This window comes from Myotis nattereri (genome assembly GCF_964212035.1).
Source record: "Myotis nattereri genome assembly, chromosome: 14".
Classification (NCBI taxonomy): domain Eukaryota; kingdom Metazoa; phylum Chordata; class Mammalia; order Chiroptera; family Vespertilionidae; genus Myotis; species Myotis nattereri.
The window spans coordinates 18,707,574-18,734,158 of NC_138089.1; the positions used below are offsets into that span (position 1 = coordinate 18,707,574).

The 26,585-nt window shown below is 41.7% G+C and overlaps 1 protein-coding gene across 1 annotated transcript in view; it reads left to right on the forward strand.

Moving 5' to 3' along the window:
- The window catches only part of ERC2 (ELKS/RAB6-interacting/CAST family member 2), an 871,001-nt gene that overhangs the window by 138,211 nt on the left and 706,205 nt on the right, over nt 1–26,585 (forward strand). The window contains exons 3-4 of the mRNA XM_081105973.1: nt 10,732–10,755; nt 11,387–11,803. Coding sequence (XP_080962099.1) covers nt 10,732–10,755; nt 11,387–11,803 — 441 coding nt within the window. The remainder of the gene's footprint in view (nt 1–10,731; nt 10,756–11,386; nt 11,804–26,585) is intronic.

A 26,585-nucleotide genomic window follows, 5' to 3' on the forward strand; every position in this document is an offset into this window, starting at 1 on the left:
TGACGCTCTATCCACTGAGCCAAACCAGCTAGGGCAGAGCCCTCAAGAAGAATCTACTACCATTGCTGTTATAAAGATTGTTTTGAATCAAAGATTGTTTTGTAAAAGAAGTTTTATCTCAGACTATCCTTATGGTTTTCTTATAAACAAACAAAACAAAATTATTTCTCACAGTTTTGGAGTCTGGGAAATCCCAAATCAAGGTGCTGGCAGATTCGGTGTCTGCTAAAGGCCGACTTCCTGGTGAGAGGGGTATTTTCTCACTGTGTCTTCACATGGAGGAAGGGGCAAGGGAGTTCTCTGGGGCCCCTTTTATTAGGGCACCAATCCCTTTCATGACCTAATCACCCCTTAAAAGCCCAGCCTACAACTACCATCACATTGGGGGTTAAGTTTCAACATATGAATTTGGGGGAGATATAAATATTCAGTCTATAGCAGTATGCATTCAAAAATTATTCTTGGAAAAATATTTGAATGAAAAGGGGAAATAGAAAGGAAGGCATTCATAATGCTCCTACCTCCCATCATTTTTAATACCTTTATTGAGATATAACTCACATACAATAAAATTTACCATTAACAAAGTACTATTCAGCAATTTTTAGTATATTCAGAGAGTTGTACAATCATTTAAAACATTTCTATCACTTCTTCCCAAAGCCCCATATGCTTTAACAGTCATTTACCATTCCCTAGACCCCCAACAATTATCATTTTAGTGTATTGTTTTTCTAGTTTATTTGTATTCCTTTCCTTTCCTATGGTATGTTGGACATATTTTTGTTTGTGGGGTATGCTATATTTCTCTCTTCTTCCTTCTTTCTTCTTCCTTCTTCCTTCTTCCTTCCTCCTCCTCCTCCTCCTCCTCCTCCTCCTCCTCCTCCTCCTTCCTCCTCCTCCTCCTCCTCTTCTTCCTCCTCCACCTCTACCTCCTCCTCCTCCTCCTCCTCCTCCTTCCTCCTCCTCCTCCTCCTCTTCTTCCTCCTCCACCTCTACCTCCTCCTCCTCCTCCTCCTTCCTCCTCCTCCTCCTCCTCTTCTTCCTCCTCCACCTCTACCTCCTCCTCCTCCTCCTCCTCCCCCTCCTCCTCCTCCTCCTCCTCCTCCTTCCTCCTCCTCCTCCTCCTCTTCTTCCTCCTCCACCTCTACCTCCTCCTCCTCCTCCTCCTCCTTCCTCCTCCTCCTCCTCCTCCTCTTCTTCCTCCTCCACCTCTACCTCCTCCTCCTCCTCCTCCTCCTTCCTCCTCCTCCTCCTCCTCTTCTTCCTCCTCCACCTCTACCTCTACCTCCTCCTCCTCCTCCTCCTCCTCCTCCTCCTCCTCCTCCTCCTCCTCCTCCTCCTTCTTCTTCTTCTTCTTCTTCTTCTTCTTCTTTCTCTCTCTCTCTCTCTCTCTCTCTCTCTCTCTCTCTCTCTCTCTCTCTCCACATACACACACACACAAATACACACATACACACACACATTAAAGACCATAACCATTGTTTGGATACAGTAATAGGTATCTATTCTTCACACCAGAGAAAGAAATAATGGTATAGGCCTTTGATTCTAGTTTATTAATAAAATGGAAAACCGGAGAGTTTGAGTGATTAGGTATCTTAGGAACCAGTATGGTCATGTTTTCACTATACATTATTCAAATTATAATTTATAAGAGAAGTTTCATATCAGACTATTTCATGGTTTTCTCAGTCACTTAAAATTCCATTGGGAACACAGACATACTTACAGAAATGGTATCTAAAAGTAGGAATGAATAAAACAGTTGAACATAAACCCTAGTACTGACATTTCAGATGACTTTTTAGAGTTTTCCTCACACTGCCTTTTCTTTTTCTATTGATTGATTTTTTAGAAAGAGTGTGGAGGGGAGAAGAGAGTAAGAGAGAGAGAGAGAGAGAGAGAGAGCGAGCCACATTGAGTTGTTGTTCCACTTATTTATGCATTCATTGGTTGATTCTTGTATGTGCCCTGGCCAGGGATCAAACCCGTAACCTTGGTAAATCGGAATGATGCTTTAATCAACTGAGCTACCTGGCTAGGGTTCCCTCAAACTATTCTTTAAATAATGATAACATTCAATAACAGAATGCAAATTTAGGTATTATGTATCCCTTAAAAATAAACAGCATATATGTTAACATATAATTTACAATATTATTTATAATATATTTTATATGTAATAAAATTTATTTATAGTTAACCTGTTAAGATTTCATTTTTGACTTGGAGAGGAAATAGTATACATGTCAGTCAGATAGCACACAGCTCAGTAATAGTTGAACGAGTGAACAAATGACCCTCTGACTAGTTTATCTAATAGTGTCTTGTATTGAGGGGTACTACTCATAGTTTACCCAGATTTTCTTAACCACATAAACCAACTTTCAGTGTGCTCGTTAGGACTATACTTTACTACAGTACTATTTTCATTCCCCACCTTTCACTTACCAAATAATCATTTCTTAAAGTGGTAGTAAGTCTGAAGATTTAAAAAAACTTTTTTAAAATTATATTGATATACAATATTACCTTAGTTTCAGGTGTACAATATAGTGATTCAACATATATGTACCTTATGAAGTGACTACCACAATAAGTCTGTTAACCATTTGTCATTGTAAACAGTTATTATGGTCTTATTAACTATATTCCCTATGCCCGAGTAATTCCAGAGTAATTATTGCAGTGTAATTCCCTATATTATACCCCCTGACTTATTTCATAACTGGAAATTTGTACTTCTGAATCTACTTTCCTTTTTTTGCCCATCCCCCCACTCTCCTCCCATCTGGCAACCATCAGTTTGTTCTTTGTATACAACCAGTTTGTTTCTGTTTCGTTTTGTTTGTTCCTTTGTTATTGTTTTTTTAGTATATTTTTTAGATTCCATATAAGTTTAATCATATGGTATTTGTCTTTCTCTGTCGAACTTATTTCACTTAACGTAATACTGCCTCTAGGTCAACTCATGTCACAAATGGCAAGATTTCATTCATTCCTTTTTTATGGCCAAGTAATAGTCCAGTATCTTATTTACTACAGTATTATACTTTATAATATCTTCTTTATCCATTCATTTATTGATGGACGCCTAGGTTGCTTCCATATGTTGGCTATTGTAAACAATGCTGCAGTGAACATAGGGGTACACTAATCTTTTTGAATTAATGTTGTTTGTATTCAAGTAATTATCAGAAGTGGAATTGCTTGGTTGTATTGTAGTTCTATTTTTAATTTTTTAAGGCATCTTTATACTGTTTTCCATAGTGGCTACAGTAGTTTACAATCCCACCAACAGTGCCTGAGGGTTCCCTTTCATCCTTGCCAACACTTGTTATTGGTTGGCTTTTTGATAACAGCCATTCTGACTGGTGTGAGCTGGTATCTGTGTAATTTTGATTTCCATTTCCCTGATGATTAGTGATGCTGGGCATCTTTTCATGTGTATGTTGGCCATCTGTTTGTCTTCTTTGGAGAAATGTCTATTTAGCTCCTCTGCCCATTTTTTAAATTGGATTGTTTGGTGTATTTTTTTTTAAGTTGAGTTGTATGAATATATTTGTAGATTAACTCCATATCAGTTATATAATTTACGAATATTTTCTGCCATTTAGTAGGTTGTCTTTTTGTTTTGTTGATGGTTTTCTTTACTGTGCAAAAGCATTTTTGTTTGATGTAGTCCCAGTTGTTTATTTTTGCTTTTGTTGCCTTTACCTGAGGAGACATATCCCCCCATAATATTGCTAAGACTAATGTCAAAGAGTTTACTGCCTATGTTTGCTTCTAGGAATTTTATGGTTTCAGATCTTACATTTAAGCATTTCATTCATTTTGTTTACTTTTGTATATGGTGTAAGAAAGTGGTCTAGTTTGATTTTTTTTTTGCTTGTATCTGTCCAGTTTTCCCAACACTATTTATTGAAGAGACCATCTTTTCTCCATTGTATATTCTTTCCTCCTTTCTTGTAGATTAATTGACCATATAACTGTGTTTTTATTTCTGGGATCTCTATTCTGTTCCATTGACTTATGGGTCTGTTTTGATTTCTATAGCTTTGTAGTATAGTTTCAAATCAGGGAGCATGATACCTCCAACTTTGTTCTTTTTTCTCAAGATTGCTTTAGCTATTCAGATGGTTCAATATAAATTTTAGGATTATTTGTTGTAGTTATGTGAAACATTCCATTGGTATCTTGATAAGGATTGCACTGAATCTATAGTGAAACTTTTTTTGACATCTAGAGAAGTGCTTCTTAAACCTTCGTGTGCCTACCTGGTGGGCCATCTTGTTAAAATGCAGGTTGTGATTCTGCAGGTCTGAGGTGGGACCTGAATTCTACCTTTCTTATAAGATCCCAGGTGGTACTGATGCTGCTGGCCCAATGACCACGCTCTGAGTAGAATGGAGGTTATTCCCCCTTCCCAGGGGAAGAGTGATCCATCAAGCAGAGAGAGGCAGGAGAGTACTTAGGAAAAAACTTGTTATGAAAACTTTGAATGGCAAGGCTTAGAGTTTGGTTAAGGAAACCATGTAGATAGAGCAAGGAAAAATTTGCAGTTCAATGCCTGCCATCTAGTTATTCGAAGTGATACTAGTTTAGGTAAAACCTCTTACCTGTATTAAAAATACTTAGATTAGCCCTAACCGGTTTGGCTCAGTGGGTAGAGTGTCGGTCTGCGGACTGAAGGGTCCCAGGTTCAATTCCGGTCAAGGGCATGTATGTACCTTGGTTGTGGGCACATCCCCAGTAAGGGGTATGCAGGAGGCAGCTGATTGATGTTTCTCTCTCATCGATGTTTCTAACTCTCTATCCCTCTCCCTTCCTCTCTGTAAAAAATCAATAAAATATGTTAATAAAAAAATACTTAGGTTAGCCCTAACTGGTTTGGCTCAGTGGATAGAGTGTCGTCGGACTGTGGACTAAAGGGTCCCAGGTTCGATTCCAGTCAAGGGCACATGCCCGGGTTGCAGGCTAGATCCCCAGTTGAGGGCATGCAGGAGGCAGCCAACCAATTATTCTCTCTCATCATTGATATTTCTCTCTCTCTCCCCCTCTCTGAAATCAATAAAAATATATTAAAAAAAATACTTAGATTAGCTCAGTGGTTGAAGGTCGACTTGTGAACCAGGAGCTCAATGTTCAATTCTCAGTCAGGGCACATGCCCAGGTTGCCGGCTCTATCCCAGGTAGGGGGTGTGCAAGAGGCAGCTGATCAATGATTCTCATCATTGATGTTTCTATTTCTCTTTCCTGCTCTCTTCCTCTCTGAAATCAATAAAATATATTTAAAAAATACTTAGATTATTAGCAGCTTTGTGTAATGAACATGTTGGAGAGGGAAGAGGAAGTGATAGGGAAGGAAACTGCAGTAAAGATTTTAAAATCCCATTTAAAGATTTGTTAAGCAATTCAAATAAAGGAGCTTGTTTTCTAGCAACTGCTTGTGATTATTAATAATGTAAAAGTTCCAACTTTAACCATAATTTCTATGATTACATGTTTTGGGTTGCTTCTCTGAACATATTTAAAAATATCAATACTTCTGAATTTTTATTTTAACCTGAACCTGGTTGAGCAGAGTCAATGGCAGGTGATGCTACTATCCTTTAGTTGTTTATGTATTACTGACTAATAGTAGGGAAAGAACCCTGATCTTCAAAACAGAAATGTTTGGTATTCTAGCAGCCCCTTGTAGAGTTATTTATAGACCAGTTAATGGGAAATCAATTTTATTCGTCTTTGAGTTTGTCTTAAAACAACTGTTTCTTATTTTCCCTTATTTAAAAAATGCCAAAGCGCTTAGCATTTAGTTTCCCACCATTACACTTATTTGATGATCACAAATTTATGTTAATTTAGTTTTTATGCTCAAACGGGAGAAAAAAATCTAATTGCAGGCCTCTAGCCACCACCTCTGTCTCAACAGTGGTGATTATGGTGGACATTTATTGAGCACTTGAATGTACCAGGACGCTGGGTTTTGTGCTGTATGGGAACTTGTTCACTTACTTAAGCATCTCATGTGGTCTTTGTGTGAACCTTGTAAGTTAGTTATGATTATTATCTCCTGTTTAAGGATGAATATTTTGATGCTTGGAGTACTTAAGTAGTTTGTCCAAGGTCACGCAGACTGTCACAGGTAGATGTAGGACTCAAAACCCAGCTCTTCACCACTGTTCTTGGAATCCCTAGGAAGTTTAGTGATTTCCCCCAGATCACATAATTGGTTAGTAGCAAAGTTGGACTTAGAAGGTAAATCTTTAACTCTAAGCTCAGCATCATATTCTGATACTGTGCCACCTAATGGTATTGAACTGTAATGAAAACCAGAACTCCTTGCTTATGAAAGCAGCTGCCAAGAGGGCTTTCCCATGGATGCTGTTCCCAGTGTTATGAATCTTGGCACAATGTCACATGCTATCAACCTAAGTGGGTTCCACAGTTATCTCTGACAGCACGTCTGCCCGAGGAACCCAGGGTCCCCGCATTTTGGTGCTTTTAAGAATCACCCAGTGTCCTTATTCTATCCTGAAGGAGAACGCCCAGGACCATATGTCCAAATATTAATATTTTATACTTTTCTCAGTAGAGCAACTCTTCCACAGCACACGGAGCCATATGTTTTCCGCCAACGTCTGCTGTTCGTCTTTTCACACACATGAAGGTTTGGAGCCATGAGGAGTTCTGTGCGTCCTGCCTACAGGATTATGGAAAAAGGGATCAGAGAACCTGCCCTTAAAATTTGATTAGAGACAAACTGGGAAATGACAAATAGGAAAATAAAGTCACAGAAAAAGTAGAGCAGGCCAAGTTGTCTGCAGAGAGATTCCGTTTTCTTTGAAAGAGTTATGTTAAGCCCTTGCTTGAGAAGCCGTATGGATTTATTAAAAAAAAGTTCAAGACTTTTGGGTATAAGCCAATTCATATTTTTATATAGCTCAGAGATGGTTTTCATAGCAATGAAACCATAAACTGCTTTATAGTACAAAACTTTATCATTTCTTTGTTTTTTCCTCATAGTGTGGAAAAGAGCTTAAGGTCACAGATTCCCCCCACCCCCAAATCTGCCAGGAACTCATTTTTTCCATATTTGGGGATAAGACACAGTAGATTCTAAACATCTGGCTAGTCCCTATTTAAATAATTGTGTGTTCCATGTATATCATATGAATATATATATATATATATATATATATATATATATATATATATATTCATTCTATTTACCTTTCTGTGCTATAGATATTCTGAAATCTGGATTAGATCCTGACTCCAGTAGCAATTGGAGGTCACCCTCCTAAACATTGGCTAAGGCAAAGGATATTCCCCCTCCTCTTTCAGATAAACTCAAGTGTGGCTTAGTTTCTTTTATTTTCATGGTTCTCCTTTTCTTGAGCTTTTAAGAGTTGTGCAAAATGAAGTTCTTAGAATTGGCTGGAGGAAACCTCAGTTTTAGACACTGGCCCGTATCAGCTAATGATGTGATTGCAGTCCAATCCCTTAAGCCTGCCCTATTTATTCCCTTGTGGAGTGGACGTAGTGCTGGCAGCTTCGGAGCAGTGTTGTCAGCCGAGTGACCTGGTGGATGTGAGGCATTTTTAGTTTTGGAGGACAGAACGGGGCAGAGTCATCTGAGGTCAACGACACACTCCCCCTCCCCACCATTTCCTCACCCCCAACCTAACAGCAAAGCAAAGAGGAACGGAAACCCATCCTCCCTCACATTGTTCCCCTGTGCCAACTGCCTGGCAAGACAATTTCCCCTTTGGTCCTTTCATCTTCCTGCCCATATTGTACTCTCTATTTATTGAATACCCACTATGTGCTAGATTTGGGGGTATAATCCAATTTTGGCCCAGAACCTGCCCTTGAGAAGCTCACTTTCTCTTTCTTTCTCCTGGAGATTACTTTTTTTTTGTAAGCACAACAATGCTTTGAAAGATATATTTGCTTCTATCTGCCTGTTGCATACTGGGAGGGCCTACCAGGAAATGGAGCCTACCATAATACCAGAAAGGGAAGTCATTGTAACCTCCTTTACTGTCTGAGACTTGGAATCAGTTGGACAGACTAATCTTTCCAGCTCCCATTTTGTTTACCTGTGTTTAAAGGGCAGACCAATGATTTTAAACCATTTTTTTTTTCCTGTGGACTGGAGATGAGGCTAGTCTGTACTCTCCAGGGCAGAGTTCAAAGCATGTGATTAAGTGTGGAGGGCAAAGGTTAAAAAGAGCTGGTTAAAGACTGGGTATCCTGATAAATGTGACACATTCTATTTGTTCTCCTAGTGGACTGACTGGAAGGAGCAGCCTGTATGCCCATTGTCACACCTGCTTTGCTTTCCTCCGTGATGTCCTCAGTGGCAGGCCATGGAGAAAGGGGTTTGCTTTCTGAGCTTTGATTCTTCGAGAGTCACTGGAGATGATCTCAGAATCAGGGTGGGGAGTAAAAGCTTTCTGAATACTCATCCAACCACTGCCTCACTATTGTACTTGAAGAGAATTTTTTTGCCACCTGCCTCACCTGTGCCACAAGTGCTGCGTGGACAGCAGTTTGACTGGAACACAGGTACGAGGTCGGATCATGTGGTGATGTCCTTCCTGATGTAGGTGGACATTGGAAGGGCTTCTGTTTCTAGTGGTGCAGTGGAGTAGAAGCCATAGAAGGAGTGGTCGAGGCTTTGGGAAGTTGAGACTGTGGTGATGACTGGGAGATTCCAAGAGATGGCCCTAGAATCCAGTCTTGCAGGTTGCTGGTTTGTAGGTAGGTACCTGATGTAGGTAACAAGCTGAAATGAATGTTCTTGATTATTGATCCAGTGGGGTTTGGGTGCCTGCCATAAGAGAAATGTGCTTTCACAGTTGAGAAGGGGAGTGATTCAGCCTGAAGGAACTGAATAATCTGGGAAGGGGGAATTGAAAACTGTGCATCATTTTTCTTAATTTTTGACCCTCAGAAAAGGTATTCAGCTTTGCAAGAGATTTCCCTTTATTGTTTATGATCTTTAGAGGTAGTTTTTATTGAGTTTGTGTTCCAATAGCTAATTCTAATTAGCTAACAGTCTAATTCCAAGGACTTAGAAAGGAGGTCTCATTAAATTGTCCCTGTCCTTGTTGTGTCCCATGCTACTTAACTATTGGACAGGACCCAATAGTTAATAGTGATGTATAGGCGAAACAATTTAGGTTATTGCTCGTTCTGTCTCTAACACGACTGCCATTTCCTAAGTCGTTAAAGTAGAGAGCCACCCCCTTTTTGTCTACCCTCAGGGTTATTGGAATACACACCAGGATGGAGCCCAGGACCCCAGAAACGGAGATGTTGGCTTTGGCAGTGTTTGTGTGTTTTTGCACCTGACATTTAACCAGTGTGATTTGATTTTCTCATTTGTGAAATGATGTCAACATGTAAATCTTTAAGGTCTTTTTGAGCTTTAAGAGTTCTGATTCTGTGTCCTTCAGCCTGGCAGGTGGGTTATGTCTTTCAGAATGTGGGTTTCTGTTGCTGTTGTCACAGCAGCATATTCTACCCATATCCTGACTGATACAGTATAAGTGATTACTCTGTACTTCCTAGAGTTTTATATGTACTGTATTAGCTAATTCAATTCTCACAACAACTCTTTGTGGTAGGAATTATCACGGATATTCACTGCATCTATACATTTCCACTGAAATTCCTAGAGCATAAGGGTCAAGTACTCACTTTCTCACCCATGTGCCACAGTGCCTCACAGGGTACTGATGGGGAATAAGCAACGGGTACATATTTCATGATGGCCTTTATGAATTATATAAAAGAAATATAATACACCACTTTCCTGCCCAGGTGGCTCGGTTGATTGGAGCGTCACCCCGTACACCAAAAGGTTGTGGGTTTGATTCCTGATCAGGGCACAAGACTGGGTAGGAGGTTCAATCTCCGATTGGGGTGCATACAGGAGGCAACTGATTGATGTTTCTCTTTCTCTCTTTTCCCCCTCCCCTCTCCCTAAAAATCAATAAACATATCCTTGGGTGAGGCATATATAAAGTATAACATTGAGTAGTTTTTTAGTATATTCATAAAGTTATATAACCATCAGTACAATAAAGTTTAGAACATCATCACCCCAAAAAAGAAACCCTATACGCTTTAGTAGTAACTCCTTATCTCCTCCCTATCCAGGCCCTGGCAATCACTAATTTATTTTCTGTCTCTATATACTGGCCTATTCTGAACATTTACTATCAATGGAATCATGCAATAACTGGTTTCTTTCACTTAGCACATTTTCATCCATGTTATAACATGTATCATTATTTCATTCTTCCAAGGGGTTCTCTTCTCACATTGGTAATGATTTTGTTTCTCTGGTGTTCTCCCTGTAATTTTGGTTAAAAGGGTGACCTGGAATTAGGTGTGGGTGCTTCTGGAGTATTGTGCTTTTCTCCATGGTAATACATTCAAGACTCACTGTGTCAGGGAGATTTAGGAAAAGAAAAGGTGGAACAAACCTCACTTTAAAAAAATCACATTTATCAAGCATCAGTACTATAGATTGTGTGTAGCTTATGGGTCTTTGCTGTAAGAAGAAGTTGTTTTTCTTTTTCTTTTTTTGCTCTGTGAAGGTACTTTATGTTGATTAAGTTCTTTCTGTTAAATATCCTTTGCTTGCACTGGACTTTTCTTTGTGTTGATTTCCTGCTTCATTTATTTTTTTTCATTTCCCATGCTGTTCAGTTGCTGGATGCCAGAAGAACCAAGGTTTGTCCACTCTTTGCAGCTCGCTTGTCTTACTCTGCACAGCCTCACCTCCCCATGTGTTTGACTGTCTGTCTCCGTCTGCCTTTGTTCCCTTTGCTTGCAGATGCAGTAATCCTGTTCACTAAACCTGTTCACAGCTTTATTTGTAAAAATAAAGTCCTTGTTTGTGTCTACTTGTAGTGGATGCTATTATTTTCATTTTTAAGTGGACATGCATTTATCATGGAAAATAATGGATAGTAGAATAAAGAACCCCTTAGGAAACAAGGAATACTGAGTCTGGAGCACTGTGGGCATAAAGAAGGTGTGTTGTGAGTTTCCCTCTAACCCTTCCCACTTCCTAAATTAAAACGGTAGACTGCAATTTCCCTCGTGACTGACACTGATCTACTGTTTCTGTGTATGTGTGCATTTCTTTTCTCCTACGACATTGAGAAAGCCTCATTGAATTAACTCCCCCTCTCCATGTGCTGTCCCATGCTTCTGAAGTCACCCGGAGGACTTCACGCTGGCCCTGTGGACCTCATGATTAACATCCCATCTTCATGGTGCGGGACCAGCACAGAGCCCTTGGCGTGGCCATTGACTTTTCTCCTTCTGTCTCCTCTCCTGCCCCGTCTTTCCATCACAGCACCTGCAGTTGACAATCCAGGCCCTTCAGGATGAGCTGCGAACCCAGAGAGACCTCAACCACCTCCTGCAGCAAGAGAGCGGCAACCGCGGCGCCGAGCACTTCACCATCGAGCTGACGGAGGAGAATTTCCGGCGGCTGCAAGCGGAGCATGACCGGCAGGCTAAGGAGCTGTTCCTACTGAGGAAGACCTTGGAGGAAATGGAGCTGAGGATCGAAACGCAGAAACAGACCCTCAATGCCCGAGACGAGTCCATTAAAAAGCTGCTGGAGATGTTACAAAGTAAAGGTTTGCCGTCCAAAAGTCTGGAGGAAGACAATGAGAGGACGCGGCGGGTGGCCGAGGCCGAGTCTCAGGTCAGCCACTTGGAGGTGATTTTAGACCAGAAAGAGAAGGAAAACATACATCTGAGAGAGGTAAGAACATCCCCTTTATTGTCCCAAAGTCAGATTTTACGAGTTAAGGTTTGTTATCAAGTTGTTTTCACAGGTCGGAAGACATCTACGGCCTTAAAATCCCCTTGGTCACCTGTTTTATAACCTTCCTGTCTGCTTATCACCTTCAAGCTGGAATTTTGCATTAGTTTGTTTTCTCTGCTCACCACACATATGTTCCATTATTATTTAATACGAATTCAGGGTCCAGGCGTGTGTAGCACGTGTCAGCTCTAAGGTGGTTTACGGCTGCTTTCCCACAGATGGTCGTTGTTTCGGGGCCTTTGTACAGTACTGTTTGATTTTAGATGTTTACCAAAAATCATCGCTCTAGAGGAGCAAAATGAATAGGTGATTAGCAAAACAATAAACCTAACTATTTTTTTATAGCTGAACTGAGGGCAGACTTTTCAGAAAGCATATGGATAGTTCTGGAAAGCATGGTAAAACGTGCGGAGCACTTTTGAACGTTTAGATTGAAGATAATCTTTGTTGTTTGCCCTTGCATTCATCCAGGACTGAGTGCTCCATGTTTTCTATGTGTGTTGCACTTAGTGGGTTAAATCCTTAAAAGTTTTTCAGAAGCAGCCTCTCCGGCCGGCCACCACCATTGAACGCTGGGATGCTCATGTATCTGAGAATATGTGGCTGGGTGGAGCTTAGATAGAAGGCGGGTGACAGCTAAGGCTTGACATTTTTACAGCACTTCTTTGCCACTATGATGGGTTTCTATTGCGAAAGGACCATGTAAGCAACTTGCTGTGGGAGACGCAGACCTCACAGAAAATAGTAGCCAGTAAAATGGGATGAAGTAAATTTTCAAATTATGCTACAGCAACAAATAAAAATTCCAAAAGATAACTTGCTTCTAGGCCAAACTAGATTTCCTGGCATTCTATACCTGCTCAGATGGGCAGCCCTTCCCCTGAGTCACTCGTTTCATTGTTCAGAAAAAATGGCTTTCATGTTGGGACTTACTAATACAGAAGCTCCCAGGGGTTTATAGAGTTATAGAGTGTATTTGCTTAGACCATTTGAACAGAATTTTGTGTTCTCAGACTTAATGTCCTAAGTGTTCATTCTCTCTTGTTTTGTTTTTATGAGACCTTAGCAATATGGTTAGGAAACCACATGGCGTGGGTTCACATGGAGATGCTTAAAAAGGTGTTTTGTTGGACCTGGTCTTCCTGTTCATATTCCAAGAAAGTTGGTTGTGGTGAGCAGACTTCTAAGATGGCCCCAATGATCCCGAATACCCTTGTGTAATCCCCTCTCCTTGAGTATAAGTTGAACCCAGTGACTTGTTTCTAAACAGCAGAGAATGCCAAAGGTAATGGGATGACAGTGACACTTCCATGATTAAGTTACATAAGACTGTTACTTCCATCTTGTTAACAGACTCTATTGCCTTCTATCATGTGGGGATGTCCTTGTGGTAAGGAACCAGGGGCAGCCTTCAGCCAATACCCAGTGAGGAACTGAGACTCTCACTACAAAGTCACAAAGAACTGAAAACTGCCAACAACCACTTAGTGAGCTTGGAAGTGGATCCTTCCCCAGTTGAGCCTTCGGATGAGATGGGAGGCTGTGGGCTGACACCTGGACTAGAGCTTTGGGAGAAACTGTGAAGCAGAGTACCCAGCTAAGCTGTGCCTGGTTTCCTGATCCACAGAAACTGTGAGATAATAAATGTGCGTTGTTTTAAGCTGCTGAATTTTGGGGGTAATAGTTATATAGCAATAGGTAGCTGATACAGTGGATTAGAAGCTAGTCTCTTCCTGCCTTACTCCATAGACTTTCCATATAGTTTACAAAAGAGAAGCAATAATCATTGGCATGTTATCACTTGCATGTAGAGTGACTGTGGATTTTGAATTTTGGCTGTGTCATCTCAAAATTCTGGTTGGTAGATTGCTGTACTTGAAAAACACAGATGCTTTGCTTTCTGTGCCAAGGGGTCATGTTGCATGTACAGCAAGCCTGTGGTGCCAGAGAAACTCCCATCTGCAGCATTGACCTTCACTCTATGTTGGAATCTTGGGGTCAGGATAAGAGTCACTCTTATTCTGTTATCAGATTCTGCTCATTGGTGGCACTTAATAGATGGTTCCTTGATTCTCTTGTGTGGATGCCTCCATTTAAATAAATCTAAACTGAACTTAGTTTGTGTTTTATGAGGTTAGTTGGTCCTCACAATGGTCATATATGGATATAGATCATGTTTAGAGCCTTAAACACCAGTCTGAGAGTTCACAGAAAATGTAGCCCAACACATCCAACTAGTTTCCTTGAGTATCAGACCAGGCAGTGGGTAGTCCTTATTTTGACTCATAAAAAGGGAGAATGTGGAAAAAATATCTCTCTATAAAAATTTTATTTTAGAGGCAGCTGATCAAATGATTCTCATCATTGATGTTTCTTTCACTCTCCCTTTCTTTCTAAAATCAATAAAAAAATTAAATTTTTAAAAATGTTAAACTTCAACTCAACAAACAAAACTTGGAGGCCTGAAAAGACCCTTCCCCAGAGAAGACTTGTACTGTCTTGTGAGAGCCATATGTTTTATTTTCTGGAATTTTGTGAGCCTGCTTTTAAACCATTGATAACTGAAATTGGTCATGGTGGGAGTATTTATACCATGGAAATCTGTAAAATGCTACCTGCACTCCCCCCACCTGCCCCATTCGTGCAAGCCCATTTACCAACACATCTCTAAATAAATGCCATTAAATGTTTGTCCATGATACAGCAAGAAGAGGCAAGTTAAATAGTGTCAGAATTTCGAATGCATTAACCACATCATTCATCAAAAGTTTTCAAAACTGTCTAGATTGATGCTCATGTGTCAGACATTATAAAGAATGATTTATGTGATTCACATCTAATTCTCACAGCCACCTCATTCATTCATTCATTCATTCATTCATCCATCCATCCATCCATCCATGCATCCATCCAATGAATACATATTTGAGGATGTGTTTTGGGTTAGAGCAATGATAAATGATAACGTTTGACTACATGGTGCTTGTATTCTATTGGGGTCAACTAGTATACAAATACCAATGTAACAGTTAAACAGAGAAGTATCAGGAGGAAAAGAAGAGGATGAAGAACTAGTGACTTGGGTGGGGCCAACTTCATATTGGTGGTCAGGGAAGGCCTCTTGGAGGGGGTGTCATTGTGAACTGAGATCTGAGTGACAAAAAGGAACTTGCTGTGGGAGACACAGACCTCACAAAAAATAGTAGGCAGTAAAATGGCATGAAGTAAATAAGGCTCTCAGCAGACAGTTGCTTTCATATTGGAAGACCCACACCTAAGAGCTAGCTGCTATTGTTTTGTCCATTTTTACCTGGGGAAACTGAGGGACAAGTGATGTTAAGAAGCTTGCCCATAACTAACAAGTGGTTATGCTGGTATTCGGATCAGGCTGACTTCAGAGTCTTAGCTACTGGACCATTTCATTATATCTATTTTCTAGAAAAAAATCTTTCTCTAAGAGAAAATAGACTGCAGGGCCATATAAACGTGGGAAAATGCTGGATTTATAGAGTTTACTGCAAATATGCATCAGTCATTTCCAAGGAGGGGACTAGGGAAGGCAGAACTTCTCACACTTATCTTGTTTGACTTGCTTTTCTCTGTTGCACTGGTGTTCTTTGTGAAACACCTTGGAAAAGTGCTATGCTAGAAAATAAAAATTGTGCTCTTAATTTGTGACCTGCAAAATATGTAATAATATACAAAGAGTTGTTTCCCATGGCCAAATAACAGTAATTTTCTCCATTAGTTGTTCCAGAAGGTAGTTTATTGTAAGCTGTTTCTATATCTCTACTGAGTTTTAGAGTGTTCTTCTGTTAGGGAGTTTCTTTATTTTTGGTTGAAAAATGTGGCTGACTGCTTTTGATATTAAACCAGTAAGAGTATCCCAGCTGAATAAAGAAGTTGCCTGACCTCGGTTAATTTAAATGAACCTAAAATAGGATTTAAAATATACTTGCAGTTTTACGTTCAGTGTGCTCCTGATTTCTTTTTCACTTTGCACGGTCCGACTCTGTTGGGGCTAGATGGCGTAATGCTTGGGAATAGAGATCTAGTGGTTTTATGATTCATTTTTAGGCAAAGGTGTTGGACCTCGTATAAACCCCATCTCCTGGAGTACTGGCCTTGTGCAGCCTATTGTTTCAGGAGATTTCGAGTTGGCAGGAGTTGCATATGGGAGAGTCAGATTGCTTTAGTGTCTCATGTTTCGGTGGTCTGGAAAAGGCTGAGGGTGAAACCACTTCTGTGCCTGGCAGGAAACAACAACAGAAAGATTATGATCTCAACTTATTTGGAAGACCAAGATGATTGCCCAAGAACTACAACGGATGTGCTAATGTGAGCTGAAGTGTTGGCTGAAATGCAGCATTACTCACTGGTGTTGTCTGATGCTTGTGCATCCAGGTTGATTTGATCAGACATTGTTTGATGTAGTAATAGTTTACCTTGTTCTCTAGCTTTTTCTGCAGAGAACATATTGTTCCATGTAAAGGTTTTAGTAATCAAGGACCCAAAATACTACTGATCTCATTAAAGAAAAAGTGGGTTTATGTACCAGGATCCTCCTATCTCCACTCTCCTTAATGTATTCTTGGCTGGTCCTCAGAGGAGAGTCAGGAGTCTTTGGATGCATTGTCCTGTAAGAGGTTTGAAAGGGAGGGATATATGCTCTGTTGCCATGCCTGTGGATCTCCTATGTTCATCCCCTCCAGCAAGGGCAGAAGAGCTGTCAAGTCATCAGTGGTCACAATTGCTATTAACCCAGCCCAAGTAAACCCCCCATGAGACCGGTGTGGGCTTCCCTCCATGCTGTGTGCGAGGGGAGGAGAGGGGAAGCAGGGAGGAGGAGGACAAGGGAATATGAATTCGTGATCTTCTACTTTATTTACCCAGATTGTCCCCAGGCCAGTGGGAGTTCCACCAAGGAAAGTTTGTGACCTAGAAGTTCTTGAGCTCATAAACCTTTTATGGATAGCTCAAACCTCCCCCATATAATTTTTGCCCAAATTTCTAAACTCCACCCTAGTCTCTCCTCTCTCAAAACCATATGGCTTCTTTCTCTTTAATACACTTGTCTCCAGTTTTGCTGTATGAGCCATGATTTTGCCAATGCAGGCATTTCTAATTCTGACTACAGACTCCATATATTCTATTTCTACTAGAATATATCAGAAAAATCATCCCCAAACACAAGTGACTGCATAAACATATCATTTCACATACTTTCTTTTCCAAGAGTTGTCTCCTATAAATATATCACAGAACTTAACAATTTCTCCCTATTTTAATTAAGTTTCTTACCTGATCGGCATATTCCATCAATATTCCTGGACCTCAAATATTGAGCCTGCAGGTACTCAATAAATATTTGAAAGTGAAAAAATAGTTAAAAAATACCTTGAGAATTGCTCTGTGGTGTATTTTGCCAGTATTGGAAAAGCTTATAATGGTTATTTAAGAGTCATGATCTTTTATGTTTTCTCTCTCATTGCTCTGTGTTTGGAGTGGAGCAGTAACTTGGCAGGTAACATTAATTGGAAGTTTTCTTTCATTTTTTTTCAAGGTGTGTTGGACAGCACTGGGCACATGTTGAACGTCCGTGTGTAGGATGCTGTGGGAGCACCCTTGGCAGGTTTACGGTCTTGTTCAGGGACTCAGGTGGGCAATAGAGAAACAGCTCACACTTAGTGCAGCTTATTCTGTGCCAGGGTACTGTACTAAGTACATATTGCCATTGTCATTCTCACATGCAAATAAGGAAACTGAGGCACAAAGAGGTAAGTAATTGTTCCCAGTTATACACAGCAAGTGCTGGAACCAAGACCAGAACCTGGAAAGTCTGTCTCCAGAGAATACACTGGACACACTGCAGGCTACCGCTTCTCAGGGTGGTGCGCCCAGTGGACCTCGAGTGGCACTTTAGTGCTCTGAAGCTTAGAGTAGGAGAGCTGAAGACAGCTGGACCTCAAAGGCAGGAAGGATTTCAACGCCCATGGGTGATGGGGAAGTGTGATTGGAAAAGCGATGGCTGAGCCAAGCATGTGTCGGGGCAGGGGGGTGTGATGGGTTTGGGGCACAGTGAGTTTGGAGCAGCTGAAATTCCACCTGTCAGGAGGAAAAGGAGATAAAGGTGAGCAGGTAGTTTGAGGTCAGGTCACTGAGGGCTCTGACCCTGGGGCACGGGGGGTTGGCTTTTATTAGGTAGGCGCTGGCAGCCTGTGAAGGAATTTTCCCTGGACAATGGCATGATCAGAAAAGAGTGTTAGTGCTAATTGCTAGTGGATTGGCTGGGAAGGGACTAAACTGCAGTGATGGCGAACCTATGACACGCATGTCAGAGGTGACACGCGAACTCATTTGTTTGGGTTGATTTTCCTTTGTTAAATGGCATTTAAATATATTAAATAAATATCAAAAATATAAGTCTTTGTTTTACTATGGTTGCAAATATCAAAAAATTTCTATATGTGACAAGGCACCAGAATTAAGTTAGGGTTTTTCAAAATGCTGACACGCCGGCCTCAAAAGGTTCGCCATCACTGGACTAAAGACATGGAGAGAGTTTAGAAGGATACTGTGGTTGTTCAGGTGACCAAGAGTCTGAATCTGGGGGGTGGCCACAGAAGTTGAGGGGAAAGGTCAAGTCCAGGACCTTGACAGCTCAGGACCTGAGTGTGGGGAGCTGCCAGGAGCAGACTGTTGTGGGCCCAGATGTTGGCTGATGGCAGGGCAGTGGGCAGGTGAGTCACCAGCAGGAGGTGCTGGGATTGAGGAGCGTCTTTGGATGTGCTGAGCTGGATGAAATACTGGTGGAGCTGTCCAGCCAGGCCGAGAATATGGCCGAGGAAATGATTCTAAAGTTCTGCTCAAGTGCATACGGTGTTTCTGGTGTTTCTGACTCTAGATCACTTGTTTGTTGTTTACACACACACCACCAATTTGTGACCACCACGCCCCCAGCTGGTGTGGCCCTTCTAAAGGCTGCCTTGTCACTTACGGGTATTCCTTCTGTTATTTAGGAGGAGGCTGAGGAATGGCATATGAGAGTCTCCTTCATGCCTCTTTCTGAGTAACATTTAATTTTGAATATGATATGTCTTTTGAGATTACATGGAATTTTCATTGGCTGATGCCAACGTGGTACAGATTCCCTTTGTTCTCACCGAGTTCCACTTTCTCCAAGCGCTCTGTGCAGGGTGGATGCCAATGAAGCATCTCAACAGAAAAGAGCTCTGTGGACCTCGATGAACCACAGGTCCAAAAGCAGGATTTCACAGCCTTTCCTCTCTCATTCCTGAAGGCATAAGGAATGCTTTCATTTGTGTTTAGCATCATTTGCCTTATCTTTAAATTTTAATACGTCCTTTAAAGTTTGAACACTATGCTAATTTGAAATGGTTCGGGTTTTACCCTTTATTGACTTTAATGAGTGCAGTTGGTTGCTTTTTACAGCTCACAGAGGCTGGTGGAGTCCCAGGGAGCCATCAGGCACAAGGCCTTTTGGAACCTGCTGAGAAAGAGAAAGCGGAGGGCAGAGGCAGGTGGGGAGACTGGCCGGGGTTATGCTGGGAGAGACTGATTACTGTCCTCATTGCCCTGTCCCGCTGCTCTGCCTGGAGGGTGCGACTTCCCTTTGAAAATATTCGTTTGTTAACCTGACCTAATTTATTACCATCATCTTTGGTAAAAAGTGCACCACAAGTGAAACCTCAGCGGAGAAAAGTCCCGTAGCAGCAGTGCTGTGGGTTCTTCGGTGTTTCACAAGCTGCAGCCACGGCCACTGAGATGGGCTCAGTTATTTCAGGACCTGGTGGGAACATTAATTAATACTTGATGTATGGAGGGGGCTTTATATGTTACAGGACACATTCCATTTTCGTGATTTCCTCTGACGCTGCCTCTAACCTGTGAGGGGAATTAAGCAGTGATGACATGTAACACTGATTGGCACTCAGGAACATCACTGATGATCAGTTTCCTGGGAGTGCCATTAAATCTTCCAGTTCTCCGTGGTGGGAGGTGGTTCCCTGCCTTTCAGATGAGGAGGCTGAGGCCCAGAAGGGTGATGTGTCTGATCCAGGTTCTCAGAGTGGGTAGTCTGAGCTCAAATTTGGGTCTGCTGGTTCCAGGCACCTGTTCCTAACCGCTCCTTGATATTGCCAGGGGTTTCTATATTTTATTTTTAGCAGGAGAAAAAAACACACATTTAATAGACATACTAGTATATGTATGGGAATTTCCCACACCTGAGAAAGTCAGAGATCCTACATGCAGGTGAGGTTCAGAGGTATGCAAGGCACTCGGCTAGGAATGAGGTAAGGTGCCTGCGTCCCTCAGAGGGTCATTGCAGGAGGATAAGAGCAGATGTTTAATAAACAGAAGTTTGCCCTGTCATTTTGGCGAGTCAAAAAGAGGTACCTGATAATCTCCCATTATAGGCAAGGCCCCTAATTCAGGTTCTTCTGGATAGTCAAGGAGTGAGCAAGTTTCTCTTGAGCCTAAAACTAAAATTGCCTTTAGCTCAAGATAATCTGCAGATACTTGATATGGAGTAGACCAGAGACCAGAATTAGGGTCTTCTGACTTCTTGCTCAGGGTTATTTTCTCTCTAAGTACCAAAAGGCTCCATTTTTTCCTTTTTCTTTTTTTCTTGTCACATCTCAGGGCCTGTAACTGGCAGTGAAAAGGTCAGACAGTGCCATGTCTAAGGCAGCACTGGGGCTAAGTCTTCTCAGCCCACCTGTGGCTGGTGAAAATGCACGTAGCAGTACTGCATGTTTGCCGCCCCCCCCCCCACCCCCCCATAAATTCCTAGGGAGTAAATGAATTTTTGTGAGCAGAGAATAAGGAAAAGTGAGTGGTGCTTAGAGTTGTGCCTTTTGCATTTCATCTGTTCAAAGTCAGCTTTTTCCATTTTTTCCCTTCATCTTTAACTCATTGCCTAAGAGAAGTGCTTTGCCTCCCCAAACTGAGTTTCCTTCTTATCTAGTTTTTTAAAAATATGTTTTTATTGATTTCTGATAGGAAGGGAGAGGGAGAGATAGAAACATCAATGATGGGAGAGACTCACTGATCGGCTGCATGCCCTCCCACTACGGATTGAGCCCGCAACCCAGGCATGTGCCCTGACCAGGAATCGAACCGTGACTTCCTGGTTCATAGGTCGACGCTCAACCACTGAGCCACGCCAGTTGGGCCTTTTAGTCTAGTTTTTGATGTGTATTTTCAGTTTCTTTCTGTGTTGTGAGACATTAAAATTGTATTTAAAACCTACTGACAGGAGCCTCATTTCATTTCTCTTCCAATTGGCTAAAATTTGCTAAAGCAAACTCTACTTTTCCATCCACCATGGCTTGGATGTGAAAGGAGAATTTTATTTGTGTTTTCAGTTTGGGATATAGGTTAAAGGATATCTTCATTGTTTTGAGTAGTATTAAATAGGGCAATGTGAATCGCTGCTGGGTGATTCCTTGGTGTGGTTTATGGTTAGAGCAGTTGGATATAAAGTTGTTGGATATAAGCAGTTGGATATATGAACTCCTTTAAAAATATATATTTCTTTATTGATTTCAGAGAGGAAGGAAGAGGAAGAGAGAAAAAGAAACATCAATGATGAGAGAGAATCATTGATCGGCTGCCTTCTGCACACCCGCTACTGGGGGATCGAGCCCGCAACCCAGGCATGTGCCCTTGGCCGGAATTGAACCTGGTACCCTTCAGTCCCCAAGCCAATGCTCTATCCACTTAGCCATACTGGCTAGGGCTGAACCCTTCTTATTTAAGGAAAAACATAATTATACTATATGAGTAGTTTGTAGAAAAAGTAAAAAGAAAAATGAGTGATACTTTAGAGTGAAAATTATAGAGATTTACTATTCATTCAGATCAGTGATTTTCAACCTTTTACCCCTCATGGCACACATAAACTAATAATTACTAAAATTCTGCACCACACCAAAAAATATATAGATTCATTCACACCAGATGGCTATTGTTGTGTTGTGGTTGTCATTTTTTACTTGATAATCTAAGGGAAAAGAGGTCAGTGCTCCTGACTAAATAGCCAGGTATTGCATGTTTTAAAAATTCTTGTGGCACACTGGTTGAAAATCACTGCTTTAGATGAAGACTTGGCAAAATGAGACCCTCTGGGCCAAATATGGCCCACCATGGTTTTTTAAATTTTATTTATGTATTTATATATTTTTTTATGGCCTGGGTTTTAAATGGTTACACCTGAAATGGTTTCATAAGACCCAATATAATGTCCTCTATTTTGCCTCGTGTCCCTCAAAGACTGAATTCCTTGGCCCTTTAAGATTGAGTGGCAACTCCTGATTTAGATGATAAGTGTTGTTGTTTTTTTTTTTTTTTAAATATGTTTTTTATTGATTTCAGAGAGAGGGAAAGGAAAGGGATATAGAGATAGAAACACTGATGAGAGAGAAATATTGATCAGCTGACTCCTGCATCCCCTCAGGGGGGATTGAGCCCACAACCCGGGCATGTGTCCCAGCTGGAAATCGAACCAGTGACCTCTTAGTTTATGGTTTGGTGCTCAACCTAGTGAGCCACCCTGGCCGGGCGAGTAAGTGGTTTTTTGAATCAAGATGTTTGGTTAGAAGCCTGTGTGCAACTATTTATACTTAGAGTTTCAAGTCTTGCTACTTCTGTGTGTAGCTTTTGAGTTTGTTTTTTTTTTAAAATGAAGAGGCAATATTTTTTCTGTCATTTCTACCCATTTTTCTTTAATAATATAGACCCGTGATTTCATCTCCAGAGCCACAGCACATTGAGTAGTGCCCCTTATCACAGAAGTCTGCAGCACTTTCAGGAGTGGTAGGTTATTGGGGAAAAACCCGCATGGATTAAAAAGGGACTGTATGTGTGAAGCCTTCACTAACCTATAATGTAGCAGAGGAACGGAGATTGCATTAACACTCCAAAAGATTTAGGAATCCTGACAATTAAAACAGACTTCCAACTCCTCCAACTCCTTTTTCTTTAAATTTTTAATGCCCATGTTTGTTGGTATTTTCCAGACCTGCACAATTAGTGTTAAAAAAATTGGTGGCTGCTTTGGAGGAAATGGCCTGAAGAAGGAACTTGTGTACCGTATCTACAAGTCCTGTGACGAAGTCTTTACGGATAGTGATTGTGGGTGTGCCAGAGAATCGCTAGGCTTCCCTGTGGAAAGCGTTCTAATCAAGTAAAGCCAGGGCCTGACCACTGAGAAAGCCCTCTCACCACCCACCACCTCCTTTTCAGCCCCCTAAGTGGTCAGATCTGGTCTGGTGCCATGCACCTGGGTTGCCAGCTGTGTGAGTGTTGTTAGTATTGGGGGAAGACCCCGCATGTCACTGGGATTTTGCTTCCTTGGTTGTGCCCCAGAGTTTCTCAATCTGACACTGCCTACATTTGGGTCAGGATACTTTCGTGCTGTGGGGGCTGTCCTGTGCCTTGTAGGACGTTGAGCAGCATTAGGGGCCTCTACTCACTAGAAGCAAGTCGCACCTTTTTCCTTCTCCAGCTTGTGACGACGAAACATGCCTCTAGACATTCCGTAATATCCCCTGGGGGACAAAATCGCCAGGCTGTGAGCTGCTGGTGTCGAGTGACTGGCACATCTTTCTGTGACTGTGGCAAAGGCAGTGATTCCAGCCCCACTTGCTGGAAGCCCTGTTGTACTGAGGAAGGGCACCCGGAGCCTGATACTCCTTGACCCAAAGACTGACTACAGGGGATTGAACCAGGAGACAGATGTGCTGAGGAGAGGTGGGGCTTTGAGCCTAAAGAGAAAACAGAAGTAGGAGCAGGCTGATGAGGCTCAGTGCTTGAGGGTAGACCTATGCACCAGGAGGTCAGGGTTGTATATCGGGTCGAGGCACATGTCTGGTTGCGGGCTTGATCCCAGTAGGGGGTGTGCAGGAGGCAGCTGATCAATGATTCTCATCATTGATGTTTCACTCTCCCTCTCCCTCTCCCTTATTCTCTGAAATCAAATATATATAGAAGTGGGGAGAATGTGTGTGAGTGTCTGTATGTGTGTGTACAGGTGAAAGTGAGGGAGAGACAGAGAGATGGAATGGGATTGATAGAGATTGAGAGAGAAGCTTCCTTTAACTACCCCTCCCTTACTCATTCCCTCTTAGAAAATTTAAGGCTAGGAATGAGGAAAGCCCTGGAAAAGTAATCTAAGGGTGGGGTAAGGGGGTAGTATTTTGATCTGAGATACCACTTGGGAAGGTTGAGATTTTGCGAAAATAAAAGACTTGATTCTCAGGAGTATTTATGGAGGTCAAAATTATGGATCCAAGTAGACACATAAACTTCACTTTTTGACTACTGGACTCTTGCTATTAATCGGCAGTTTTTTAAAAAAATATATTTTATTGATTTTTACAGAGAGGAAGGGAGAGGGATAGACAGTTAGAAACATCGATGAGAGAGAAACATCAATTAGCTGCCTCCTGCACACTCCCCACGGGGGATGTGCCCACAACCAAGGTACATGCCCTTGACCGGAATCGAACCTGGGACCCTTCAGTCCGCAGGCCAATGCTCTATCCGCTGAGCTAAACCGGTTAGGGCTTAATTGGCAGTTTTATTTTACAATAAATGTTGTGCCTGCTTTTCCAAAATGGCCTTTGAGTCTCCCTTTCTGTTTTTTAAATAAACATTTCTCTACATGGACTGCTACACTATGCTCCACCTCCAGCCTTCAGAATAATTTTGGAGTGTGGTGGTTTTATCATGTGGAAATGTAGTACAGATGTTCAGAATTACCTTTGCTTTCTCCCCTTTAAAACATCATGACCACACATGCTTTGCTTTAAGTACTATTAACTATTTTTATTATTACTATTAAAAAATCTTGCCTCAGGCAGAGTCCCACTAAATCTCAAGTAAAGGCAAATATTTGTGTGTATAAATAGCAGCAAGTATTTATGCATATCACACTGAAAAATCTGAACTCACATTTGGCTTTTTATGCAACCGAAACCTTTGTTTTTTGACCCACTTAACCAAGTCCTCTAGTTTTAGCCTCTTTTCCTGACTCTTAAACTTTAAGTTTAGGCTCTAGGATTCTGTTCACTCTTCTTTCCCTTCCTTACCCCAAATGTTCTCTAGACTCGAGTTTTTCTCTTTATCCTGCATATATATTCCAACTTAGCCTGATCACCTACTGAAATTTGATGGCAGGATTTAAACTGCCAGCATGAATTGGTGCATGTTTTTAAAAGGTATTAATAGAGGAAAGTGCTCTTCTCTCAGAGAGTCCACAGATGTGTGGCCGAGTTTGCATTCTTCTAGTGCCACACACTGGGGCCTGTGGTCCTATATCCAGGAAATGTCTTATCAACACTCAGCATACCCCCCACTCAGAACCCTATTGATGGAGATTAGCTACCACTGTAATCTTCATTTCTGAGGGGTTTATTAGTGCTACTCTCTTCTTATATTTCTTGGCCAGACTTACACATTTTTCTAAATAGTTGCTAACTCCCTCCGCCCCCCGCCCCAACCTCTTTCAACTTAATCAGTTGATCCTGGAATCAAGAGCTCCCTAGCCAACGATGCGCATGTTTCCGTGTGCTGGAAACAATCCTGGCTCAGACCAACAAGCTTCTTTAAAGCATTGCCTTTTCCATCCACATCCAAACAGGAATGCATTGCAAGGTGGTTTTCTTTTAAAAGGCAGGGGAGGTCTTTGTCATCCTGGCAGAGTTCGGATAAGAAAGAAGAGGCAAAACCTGATTGCACCTTAGCCAGTAGAAATAACACTTCATGTAGATATTCCACTGGACCTTCATGATAGCCAGTGGTGTTCCTGCCAAAGGTCTCTGTTGTACTGCCTTTATGATGCATGTCAGGTTTTAGACTATTTTAAGGGCTCAATTTTTGCTTTAAAAGGCAGACTAACACACTGATATTGGATTCTTGTTTCACACTGGAAACTTGATACGCCTTATAACCTGCCATGTGCTAACCTCAGTAGGTATCCTTAGGTTGCCGTGTGAGCAAATGTTACAGGTAGAGGGGTTGTGGGAGTTTAGTGGGGACTTGAGGATGCTTTTGCTGCCTGGAGACTTCTGACACGTGATGACACAGGATTCTCCGGAGGACATGCAATCTTTTGGAAGAACTCATTATCTTTCTTCCCCTTCTCTGGGCTGAGGTTATCTTTGCATGCTTTGCTCTGTTGCTTTCCAGACACAAATGTGCTGCTTGCATAGAGGACTCAAGGAGAATGGTCCAAAATGACCACATTTCCTGAAATCACAGCAGCCTTCCAAGCAATCTGTGTGGCAAGGATTGTCTGAGGGTTATCACAGCAATAGAGGAAGGTTCATGGATTCTCGTCTTGGGAGGTCCTGGCAGGATGCTGTCTTTAGCATAAATCATCATCGTCCTCACCACTGCTGTTGAAATGGCAGGCGCTGGTGTAGGTACAGAACTTAGTGCTGTCCTCAGATACTCCTACGAGCAACCCTGTGAGGTGTAGGTGCTGCCATTGACCCATTACTAAATCAGAGTGGCTCAGTCACTTGCCTAAGACCACACAGGGCACTTGCCCTCAGAAATGAGAACCATTGTATCATCTACTGATCTGTAGAAAGTCAAAATAACTTCTAGCCACTTTTCCCCCACCCAGTCCCTCTCCTCTCTGATTTGTTTTCTTTGAATCTTTTCTTTTCTATTTAGGTTTCTCATCTGG